Source organism: Pseudorasbora parva, chromosome 6 (genome assembly GCF_024679245.1).
Source record: "Pseudorasbora parva isolate DD20220531a chromosome 6, ASM2467924v1, whole genome shotgun sequence".
Lineage (NCBI taxonomy): Eukaryota > Metazoa > Chordata > Actinopteri > Cypriniformes > Gobionidae > Pseudorasbora > Pseudorasbora parva.
Genome location: NC_090177.1, coordinates 15,762,898 through 15,775,432, shown reverse-complemented (window position 1 = coordinate 15,775,432; position 12,535 = coordinate 15,762,898). Strand labels below are relative to the sequence as shown.

The 12,535-nt window shown below is 37.4% G+C and overlaps 1 protein-coding gene across 1 annotated transcript in view; it reads right to left on the bottom strand.

Moving 5' to 3' along the window:
* The window catches only part of itga5 (integrin, alpha 5 (fibronectin receptor, alpha polypeptide)), a 48,087-nt gene that overhangs the window by 1,590 nt on the left and 33,962 nt on the right, over window positions 1–12,535 (bottom strand). The window contains exons 20-29 of the mRNA XM_067445791.1: window positions 10,700–10,847; window positions 9,832–9,924; window positions 8,193–8,272; window positions 7,613–7,693; window positions 7,380–7,485; window positions 6,470–6,628; window positions 4,868–4,975; window positions 2,295–2,408; window positions 1,338–1,439; window positions 1,114–1,236 (exon numbers count right to left, since the gene is read on the bottom strand). Coding sequence (XP_067301892.1) covers window positions 1,114–1,236; window positions 1,338–1,439; window positions 2,295–2,408; window positions 4,868–4,975; window positions 6,470–6,628; window positions 7,380–7,485; window positions 7,613–7,693; window positions 8,193–8,272; window positions 9,832–9,924; window positions 10,700–10,847 — 1,114 coding nt within the window. The remainder of the gene's footprint in view (window positions 1–1,113; window positions 1,237–1,337; window positions 1,440–2,294; window positions 2,409–4,867; window positions 4,976–6,469; window positions 6,629–7,379; window positions 7,486–7,612; window positions 7,694–8,192; window positions 8,273–9,831; window positions 9,925–10,699; window positions 10,848–12,535) is intronic.

Genomic DNA, 12,535 nt, shown 5'->3' with positions numbered 1-12,535 from the left:
CAAACACACACACACACACACACACACACTGTACAAACTGTACATCCTATCCCCTTACACTGCCCCTACCCCTAAACCTACCCATCACAGGAAACATTCTGCGTTTTTACTTTCTCAAAAAAACTCCTTCTGTGTGATTTATAAGATGTTTTCCTCATGGGGACCTAAAAATGTCCCCACAAGGACAAGGATTTTGGATATTGCCATCTTTGTGGGGACATTTTGTCCCCATAACGTAGGGATTAACAGGCCACACACACACACACACACACACACACACACACACACACACACACACACACACACACACACACACACACACACACACGTTGATTTGACAGCACTAGTTACATTTTATTCCTATTGCAAAGAATAAGAAATCATTTACGACTAGTTATTAGTTTGCCCAAGAAAGCAGAATTATTTTGGTATCACTGAGATACTATTATAGTTTTTATTGATATTTTGAATCAGTTTTTGTTTTCATTTTTTTTTAGATTTTTTTTTATGTCTATATAGTTTATTATTTTTTGTTTTAGTCATTTTAGTACATGAAGTTAAACTAAATGAAGATAAGAAATGAAACAAGTTTTATGTAACTTACATTATTTAAAGTAACTATAATGTTTTTATTGTTTTAGATTTAGTTTTATTTAACTATAATAACCCTGCAAAGAAGGAAAAGAAGTGGTTCACATTTATTTACAAGCTAATCCTACAGAACTGATAAGAATTTGTTCATCCTTAGTTACAAGTTAACCAGACAACAAAGAATAAAAAATTGTTTATGCTTAGATACAATAATCTAAGGAAAAGATTTTGTTTTATGATTAGTTACAAGATAGCCTGACTACAAAATGTAACTAGTCTGATTCACAATTGATTAGTTTACAAGCTAGTTTAGCTATGATTGGTACAATTTAGTTAATGATTAGCTACAAGTTACTTCCATTATGAAAAGGTACATCTTCATTTATGATTAGTTAAAAGATTTACAATAACTGTACTATTGGTTGCAGTCCTGTCTGACTACAAAGGAAAATCATTAGTTTATGATTAGCAAACTAGATAAATGATGAAACCGAACTAGAATTCAAAATGGCTGACACTGACCTTGTAGAGGACGTAGATCAGCAGTGCGAGCAGCAGAAGGCCGGCCAGAATAGCCAGAATGATGATCCACAGAGGAACAGCGTATGTACTGTCTGGCTTATTCCAGATCACAGGAGTGACCATCTAGTTAACAGAGAAAAGGTGACGATCACTGGATGAATTTAAATGACTATATAGACTATATCTCATGATGAACATGAATTAGATTAGATAAGAAAGTTTACCTTTTTAGCACCGCTAGAAGTCACCTTGGGCAAAATGGCATATGGCATCTTTTCTACTTTGTAACTTGCAAGGCACTCCAGAATAAAGCTTTTATAAGGATTCTGCAAATAAAAGCACAAAAACTATTGTAACCTCAATACAGGAAATACATAGAAAATGAAAGTATGTTTTGCAGAAAATAAATATTCATCATGGATAACATTACTAATCACAATTTTGTTTTGAAATAAGACAAGAAAATGATAAATGATGATTAGTCTAATAATAATAATTATTTTTGTACATTGCATAACTAGTTTTGTGAAGATACATCTTCAAATGATGTGTGTGTGTGTGTGTGTGTGTGTGTGTTGGGGGGGGGGGTAAAAACATATGTAAACATTACAATTTACGAGAAAATTCACTTTTAGATAATATACACAAAGACAGATATTTGGTTACCATGTAAAACTGGCTCTGCATTCATTTAATGTGCCTAGTGGCTCAACTGAATTTCATTTATGTAACAATCCCACTTGCATCCAGATGGGGGTAGTATTGCTTCACTGAATCCCAGTGTTTCAGTCTGGCTTCGGTTCTCACAAAACCCCTCTGACATTCCAATCCGCTGAGCTCTCAGGATTTCTCCTAATGTATTTTCAATGCACTCACTTATAAGCTTTGTATTGGCTAGAACTGCAGAGAGCATGTAAGGCGTCTCTCAAAAGAGCTCCTGTTTGGAGATATCGTCTGACTCTCTTTAACATCCGTGAACAGATTTGCACACTCTTGTAGCTCACTTAGTAGTGGCCATGCCAGGAAGTGGTCACACTTAACACTAAAAACTCGGTATAATCAGTTAAATCAGTGTAATCACAAGACAGACTTTGAGTCTCGTACATACTTATATTGCAGTTGTAGTAATAATCTAGAGAGACGACAGCTTTGGACTGCTTGCACCAAGGTTTTCCACTCACCTCCATAAATGTTTCGGCCCAGATCCGCGAGCGAACATGCAATATGGCACTCGTCCCTCGCTCCAACAGGCCAACGTTACACGTTAGAGTCCAGCAATCCACACTGGAGCAAGACTAGCACATCGGAGAGAGAGGAGTTAATAATAATCAAAAATTAAAAGTTTACAGCACTTTTTCATCACATTCAGTGCATTTAAACTCCTTTCATAACCCAGTACAAACCCTTCATAACAGCAGTTATTCAAATAAACAAATGAAAACTGAAATGTAATGACACAATAAAAGGCGTGCCCTTTAAACAAACACAGATCATGCGAATTAAATTTCCTGGCAGAAATAAATAAAATCCCCATAAAAGCATGCCTGCACGTCATTTGAGATGTAAGCATTAATTAAAAACCCAACAGTAATCATGAATGTGAAGATCCGGATGGAAAGATGGGACCATGGGACAGACATTAGCGTCACGAGCCAACGGTAGTGACAAAGGACCTAATGTTAGTGTCTTGTGAATCGACTGCTTTAAATTAGTGGGAAATCACTGGTAGAGTCACAGGACTGTAAAATCCGGCCTACAGTTGCCTAAAGTTAAATTCCGACCCACAGACGCAATAACATTTAGCTCTGTGTTTTTACAAGCTGTACATTACCACATTACAGTCTGAGTGTTTATTTATCTGTGTTAACGTAATAAAAGTATAACTGTTTATTTTTAGTTCATGTTAGCTCAGGCCCATTAAATCATTTATGAACGGGTACAAATTTTGATTTTAATAATAATTTAACATATTAGTAAATGTTAAAATTAACATTGAGTAAGATTAATAAATATTTTTTTCATTGATAGCTCATGTTAACTAATGTTAACAAACAAAGTTCTATAGTGTTATCGTCTATTAACACCTCATCCTAGCCGAGAGATGTCAAACCTGGGTTGGAGCTTGAGTCCTGTAACACATCTCCACTGTTCACTAACAGAACATGTCAACAGAGACTCCTGCTCTCCCTCAACAAACGTAGCACAAGGGAACAGGCGAAGAAATAAATAGCCCACTATAGGAACAAGTCATCAAGCAAGAGATGATAAATGTGGGCAAGTGAGTGCCACAGGCGACAAAGCCCCCTTTCATTTGGTCAGGTACAGCTACCTACAGCTGGACTACACAATCAGCTGCTGTCTGAGAGAGCTGGGAGCTGAAGCGGTTAATGACGCAGCGAAGAACGGGAAATTAGAGGGCAGAGCGAGGACATTTCGGCAGACCCATCACTTTGGAGAGTAATGAGGTCATTAACGTTCTATCACATGGTCGCGGATATACGCAAGCACACAAATACGCACGCATGCACCTAGACCAACCAAGCAAAACATTTTAATGGCGGCTAATCAGTCAGAGTAGATCTTTGACCGTGTATGACTTGACCTTCGGAGTTACCACGTTAGTGAACGAAAAGTCTTTCTGCATTCTCATGACCTCAAACCGCCATATTGGATGTGTTTGTTTAACATTTGCATTTTACCCAACATAAAAGAGTCACAAGTCTTGTTAACCAGGACTCAGTAGCTGTGTTCCAAAACCTAGTGTGCAGTCTACCTAGATACAGTTTAAGTCATGTTTTGGATGAAAAGCTGGTACAAAAAGAGGTAAAAATATATTTTGGCCAAATCAGTGAAGATAATCCCTGAATGTATGCATTTGGTGGTTAAAAAAGTGAGATAAAAGTTATTATTTTGTGAGTGAACGCAACACTTCCCATCAAAAAAGTCCTCCCATCTAATTTTTTTCATCACTATGGCCTTGTTTACACCTGGTATTAAAATGTGTTTCGGGTGACTGAATCGCAAGTGGACAAGGGAGACATTCCCTTTTAGACCTGGTGTTTTACTCCGTCTCTTTTGTCCACTTTCAACCCCTTCTGTCCTGCTTTCTTTGAGGGAAGGTCTATTGGCGGGTAAATGCATGGGCTTTTTCAGATCTTTCGATCTATTGGACAAAATAAGCTCACGCAATGTACATATGAACACGCTCAGAGAATGTGAATTTCTAAATGAATTTCAGCTTGAAGAGTCACAAGACCAGCCAAACACTGCGTGTTAGAAATCAGAAATGGTGAGAGAACATCATGCTTGGTGCGTTTTTTTGTCTTCGACCCATACTTGGGTCTTCAGCCTGTTAAAGTCTGGCTAGCATTCTTCCAATAATGTTTATTTATTAACATTATTTTTATGGCCGTTCGAACACATAGGACCACATGAGCATTTACACACACACACACAAAAAAAAGCAGTCTGTTCGAATTCATATTTGACTACCTCTGGAAGTGGTAGACAGTGGACAAGCAGTAAGCTAATGACAGAGAAGTCATTAGCTTACTAACTCTACTGGAATATATTGCGACAAGTGCTAATTGGGTTATTTGATTTGCAGGGTGTTTCAAATTACTCACTTATGAGGTTCTGTTTCAGAAGGCAGCTACCTATGTTGGCATATCTTTAAGTTTCTGAACAGAGCTAGTGTGTGTTTTGTATTTCTCTCATTAACTTTTTTCCCCCCTTCACATTCAAGAAATCTCACCAGATTGGTCAGTTGAGACAGCTCGCCCTTGTGCGTTTCCCTCTTCTCAATGTGGTGTTCCTGTGCCGCGTCTCGTAAAGGAGGCTGCTCGGTAGAAGATTGCTGGAGCTAAAGAGAGAAAATGAGAAACGGGGAACAGAACATTGAGTGGAAACTCAGCATCCTTGTGGACATTGTGCAGACTGACATCACGGTTCAGTCTGTACTGACGCCCTCTGACTCAACACTGACATTCAGCCGTGAGCTCAACAGGAGGGACACATTGTGCAGGACACAAGGGGCATTTTGCAACAGATGTCTGAATTTTGCTCAACTTCTCCATTGTGTAGACTCATACACTCCTCAAAACCAAGGAAACACCCTAAACGGCATGAGAAACTGAACAAACAACCAATTCGGAGAGGAATTCTGCACAACACCAGATGTAACAGCAGTTTTGTGTTACAAATCATCCAGTCGGCCTTCAGATGGCACAGAATAGAGAGGCAGGGGTGTAGAAACATATAACTTGTAGAAAATCAAAATATGTCCCTCACTTGTTGGGAAATAATCATCGCATTTAAGGAGATCCAAATCTCGTTTTATAACGTGACATTTTACAGATCATTTGTACCCTCTTGAAGAGGGAAATGTTGAGGGGTCAATCATTAGAAGCTCTGATAAAGCTGATGGCTGTGTTTATATAGACAGCAGTGGGACGTGAAGCATGAAGGGAAGCAGATTGAGATGAGAGTATGGCAGGAGGATCAAAGGCTGGTTTAATGCCCTTGGGTGGGGCTGTTCAAGGGACAGGGTGGGCTCTAAGAAAGGACATATTAGGAAATATGGATGGATGGGTGGAGTCTTCATGTGTTTGGCATATGTATTCGAGACTGTATGAGACATACTGGGTGTTACTGACAGTGGATGTCCCATTTAGCTTGTAATCAACAAGCTCTGTCCCTTTTTAAGAGCCTCTGATGGGCATCTGTTCTCTCCACACATGACTGCATGCATGTCTCACATCTAATATCTTCACAGTATAAATTGCTACAGATTTAAACCTTTGTAAGAATCTCTTCTCAAATATATTTATTAAAAAAACTATTTCATTTTTTTTTTCATGAAGGAAAATTCAACATTTTAGTTCAATTAAGGCTTCTTACATAACTTTATATTCATTGCAATTAGGCACAATTTTAAATTATCATTATTGTAATGTACTCAGATGTAATGTAATTGTCATTATTCTCAATAATTTAGATTTATAATTTGCTTTAAACATACTGTTTTTATATTTTATATAAATATGTACAAATGAATATTGTCAACCTATGTGCTGAGGTATATATTTTTGCTTTGTTTTAATGATAATTCTCATGAAAAGAACGTCACAATGTAATAAAGTTCCAAACAGAGGCTTAATTTTACATTTTGGGTGAAATAGGACCCAGACACATTCCTGATCGTTTTAATTCGACTCAAACATAAACAGTGGTTTAAAAGAAAAGCCTGAAAGATCAAAGTCATGCACATAATGACAGAACGCACTCCAGTATTTATTAATTCATCAGGTGAACCCTGATCAAATCTCTGCCCTGCAGTTAACCCAGGGTGCCTTACCTTGAGGTTTAAGTGGTTGATGATGTTGTGGGTGGTGCAGTTAACAGGCCCCTCCGTTATGACCTCCAGCGGGTAAATGAACCTGTTACTTTGAAGTCTCATGGGGCATTTGAGCTGTAGTAGAGTGTGACTGATGCGGCTCGGCCCGTTGTTCACCAGCTGAGGGAGAGAGAGAGAGTGAGAGATGAGTCAAGTGTATGTTGACATAATAAATCCTCTCAACCTCACTGGTTTAACATCAAGGTAGCTGCTTTTTTATTTTCACGATTACATCATACGCCATCACAACCGCAGGTTAAAGTCGTGCTGCTAAAGTAACTCCACAGGTGTTTCTGTGCTCTCTCTGGTCATCATAAAGGGATGACTTGACGCCTTGTGCTATTTCAGGACTTCTGTGTAACTGCTGGAAATTCTCCATGACAACTTCTCCATGTAAAGTGTTTGCATGACTCATCTGGAGAATCCTGGCAGAAACTATGTGTAAAGAAACCAAACTTCAAGCAGCAATTACAGCGGATAGTGGACTGACAGGGAAAAAGATATGAAATGGACTTAAAATAAATCAAATAAAATATATATAAAATGTCAACATTTCCAATGAAGTGACAGCACCCAAATTTGAACATTCTGATCTGTTGCATTGATGTCATTAATTGGAATTTTAACGTATCTATTTTACTTTTTATGTATATATTCAGTTCATGAAAAAAACGACTCAAATTAGTCTTTAAGCCATAAAAAAGAAGGGCAGACATTTTAAATACTGCAAATGTAACTGCTAGTTTCTATGCAGCCATACATCCCAAAATTGTCCCATAGGGATATATATATAGCTGTTACTCTGGATTCCTATCAATGACAGGCCGCTCTGGCTTCAAGTCCAACTGAAGGACTCAGACAAAGTATTTACCTCGTAAGTGTGCTTAACGGCGGGTCCGACATCCTGTTCAACCATTACATTCTTGGTCAACTTCCAGTTCGGTGGGGGAAAGAAGACCTTGTCTGGTCGGGAGATACTGTAAAACGAGAGATAAAGAGAAAATGAGAAAATGAGGGAACAGGAGAGCTTCCTAGTGAGAGTTCCAGAAGAGCTGTGGTCTTGTGAAGAACTTGGTTCCTAATGGGTTCTGCATGTGAACTCACCCTTGCAGAATAACATCAGACTGGACCACCACCTCCAACTTGTAAGGGACGACTTCACTCTGGGAGTTATTCTCATTCTTACTGCAGATGGAGAGATGGAAAGCTTAATAAAAAGCATATTTAAGGGCATGTGCAACTAACCTGACCATATATTAAAGATGCATGATATATCATTGACAATTACAGTCTGATTATTAAATAAATAAATAAAAACATATGGCCAATATGAAATATATTTTTGAATACATAAATTAATTATTTTTTCTTTTTTTATAAATATGATGACCACCAACATAAAATTGCTTAATTTAAAGGTTTAATTTTATGTTGGGCATCATATATATTTTTAAAATGTATTTATTTAAAGGAAAAGTATATATTATAAGAAATAAAAATATCTAATACTATATAGAAATATCTATTTTTTTTTAAATATATTTTACAATTCAAACAGAAAGATCTTTTACTGAAAGTAATAAACAGTTTTATTTACTGTGTAGTATAGTGTGAATGTTTCTTTTCAAAAATACATAAATATAAAAAAGCTGTGTTTATTTGTGTATACTCTCAAGTTTCATACCTACGGATCTGTAGGTCAAACTGTACAAATTTGTTTGTGTCCTTGAGACGTGGTACTGTGAATCGCAGTCCGGCCCATAACTGCAAAAAATAAAACAAAATACATTACTAAATCATATCCCATTCATCCTTTAGGTGATGTCAAGCTTCCTCATTCATTCATCATTTAATTTCATTCATCAGAAAATTTGAGCAAAAACGACCCAAAAAATGAGAGAAAACACAAGCAATTTATATATGCAGTGTCACAATACTGAATTTCAGCTGTCCACGAATTTTACCAGATAATTCTCTGCAGCACATAAAAACATACAAATCACCCATAATGCACTGCCATAGCAACAGAATGGATGTTGAGGTTGGTGGAATGTTTTTTTTCCTGTATTCCATCCAAAAAACACAAGTGGAAACACTAAAATGTATCCTCTCTCATTCATCTTAGTGATGTCATGTTTAGCTGCACTGTCAAAAGCACTCCAGTTAGTTACTACCCTCAGCCCTAAAGTGCTGAAGTCACCTACACAACCCCGGACTGCATGGGAGTTCCAGCCTCCCTTTTATAATTGTGGTTTTATGATCCAACCGCACGCACACAAACTCTGGCAATAAGACCCTACACGAGCGGCTCTCGTTTTCCCTCAGCTCCATGCGTGAGAGTTTGCGTGTGGGTGTCCGCGCACGTGGGGGTGGGGGTGTTTTTCCCATTGCAAAAGATACAACTACATATACTGGCCAGTTGTGAGGAACCTCTTTGGTGGTCCTGTAATCTAAAAATAATTACCTAAAATAACGTTAATAATAAAATTGCTGAATAAAACACCTATATAACCTGCCTTGAACTAATGACAGCAGTGTTGTTGCACTAACTGAAACAGACAAAGGTGTCTGGAAACACATATTGACGTGGAGCAGTTTGAACAATCACCAATTATACTTCATTTCTGCAGACACATTAAAAAGCCACAAATCGCTCCACCTTCACACAGTGGTATTTTGAAAAGGGGAACTCCACTCCAGGCAGAGGCAAAATGATGGTCACTTCCTGCATCACTGGTGGGAACTTCCTGCCTGTCTAAACATGATCCAACACAGCCCCTAACAAGCCCCCTAGACAGTACTATGAGCTGACTAACATGGGTTAGATGACTAATAAAGTTTACATGACTAACAGGACACATAATTATAGTCTCTGGAGGTCTTGACTTTATATGGAAGAATGCTAGTTGTCGGTAATCAGAATTGCCACTTTTCCAGTAGACAGACATACTTTTCCAATGACAGACGTAGATAGACATATATATAGAGAGAGGTGATAGATGTAGATAGACATATACACATGTCTATCTACATCTATCATCTCACAGAGAGAGAGAGAGAGAGAGAGAGAGAGAGAGAGAGAGAGAGAGAGAGAGAGAGAGAGAGAGAGAGAGAGAGAGAGAGAGAAATAATAGACATATATAGATAGACACGACAGACAGACAGATCATAGACAGATAGATAAGGGCGCTCAGCTCGCCCCTACTTTAAGCTTTAGAACAGCTTATTGGAATCCTATGGGTGACGTCACGGACACTACATCCATATTTTTTTAGTCTATGGTAAACACACACAAACAGAAAGAAGATTGTAAGAGTGCTTACGCTGGTGCCTGATTTCATGGGGTTCCCCAGGTCACAGCTGAGGTAACGGGTCTGATTTTCCGTCTCATAACTGCAGGTCAGTTGGGTCAGACTCTGTCCAGAGAAATATAGAAAAAAGACCAGTAAATTTCAGGAAAGACACACACATACACACCCTTGACCTGCTTAGACCTGTTCTGGTGCTGCTGCTGAATATTACATTTTTGCTCGAAATTATCCTTACATAGGGTTAGAGTTCAAAATATGTAATATAGAGTAATATATTTATATTCCCTTTTTAATGTCCATGAACCTCTTGTGAGAGACACTCTTTTCTTAAATAGTCTTGTGTGTATGTGTATATATATATATATATATATATATATATATATATATATATATATATATATATATATATATATATATATATATATATATATAGTACCAAATTATTCAATTTTTTTCAAAAATAATTATTCAAATTGTTAAAATATTTTATTTGAATATTTATATTAATTACATTTTATCATTGAATTTATGAGACTCAAATAAATAAAAAAAACTATTATTTTATTGATAATAACATATCTAATAAAAAGAATGAACTGAATTAGTATATTTATTTGTCTTAAATGTCCCACAGACCCCCTAGCCACTAGTTTGAAATACGCAGCGTTAAAACACTAAACGCTGTCAAGTTTTGCCTCACTACAGGATTTCTAATCACATGTCTCCATTAATAAAAAACACATCTTTTCTTGAGTATCAAAGTAACAGAACAAAGGTCTTTCTCAGCTGAAATGCTGAACATGTGTAGAAGTTAATGGACGGGATCTGGCGCACGTCCGTGTAATAGGCAGCACCTGGAGGGAGGGTCTCCATATCTCACCTCGTTATTGCGGGCTATTCCGCTGTAGTCGGCCTCTGGTGGCAAGACCACATACAGCTCGGCTTCATAAGCTCCGCCTCCATCATTCTTTGCGTTGAAAGTCAGGGTCAGAGAGTTGTCATCGCCTATGTACACTTCCTTCCTGTCCCTGCAGAACCCAAAACATGAACAAAACATAAAACTCTTGCTTTGGCAGCTAATTTACCTTCTATAGGGTCCAAGTCTTCTATACACAAGAGCAAATGTATTTCATATAAAAAGGAGTTATGTGCCAATCTCTAATTCTTACTGGTAGACATTTGTTATCTCTTACCTTAGCAATATCATTAGTGTGTTAATAAGCACCAATAATTAACCAATTAAAAAGTAGATAGATGTACACCTACATTTTGAAATATGCTGTAAAGTATAAATCATGGAGTAAATTACCAGATATTTGTTTATCTGTCTGTTATGCTGACCAAGGCTGCATTTGATCAAATACGGTAAACTGTAAAATATTATTTCAAAGCAAAATAACAGTTTTCTATTTTAACGCAATTTATTTATATGATTATGAAGCAAAACATTTTAATGTCATTATTCCAGTCTTCAGTGTCACATGATCCATCAGACATCATTCTAATATGCCAATTTGGTGCATTAAAAAATGCACTAAAAATGTCTTATTATTGCTATTTTTATTATTATCAATGATCAATGTTGTGCTGTGTAAATATTTTGTGGATTACATTTTTTCAGGATTCTTTAATGAATAGAAAGTTTAAAAGAACAACATTTATTTTGAAAATAGAAATATTTTATAACATTATAAATGTCTTTACTGTTATATTTTTTCAATCCTTGCTGACTAAAACCATTCATTTCTTTCAAAAAAGAAAAAGTGTAATTCTGCTGACCTAGCGGTGAAATATCACCCAGATCTTTCCAACAGGAAGCCCTTCCTCCTGCATTATACACACATTTCCTAATAAAAAAAACCTAATTTCCATTGTAGCAATAAAGTTCAACATGCAACGAAAAAGACTGTGAAACATTCCGCAAAGTTCCTTTTTTCTATTCCTACATGTTCCCTCCCCCCTTTCTTTTCTCTCTACATCTCAGACACAATGAGAAATTCCACGCGAGGGCCACACAGACGCTTCCAATTACCGCCTGGCCTAGCAAAGCCGCGCTGGGGAAGCGGCGCGTACTGAATTCAAACGCTGGCACTCGGCTGGTGGGGGGCTCCAACCTACATGGAAGCCATCGCTTGCTGCACTTCCATAACAAACCCCTTCAGATGCACATATGAGGTTTGGGTCACGTCACAAGAAGGTCAAGATTTGCATTGCTAATCAAAAATAAATATCACGATCCTCACAACAAATTAACACCGGTGAGCTCCAATAATCACATGGAAGTGATTTAGTACAAAAGTTCATTTGTGTGAAACAGAGAATTTGGCTGGGTTTCCTCAACCTGGAAAGCAGATGCTGACAGTGGTACTTTAGAAAAGCCATGCTGTCCCGGGCATCTCTGGGAAGCTGTCTAGATGCGCTTTCGCATTTTCTCCTAAAGAATAACCCCTCCAAGTACATTTCCAAGTTGAACTATTCCCTCTACAAGTTGAATTCCAGAATGGCCCTAAACACTTGCGCAATAAATTTGAAATGTTTTTAGTAAGGCGCATTTTTGTGGTTGAAGAACAACGACAAAAAAATACAAACAAATAAGTATATAAAAGAAAGAGAAAATACCCACAGATTTCAAAAATCAACTGCAGGGAAAAGGGTGGCACAGAGATTTCCAAGCCCCAAATATTCCAAACTTATCCGTTTCATCTATCCATTTTCA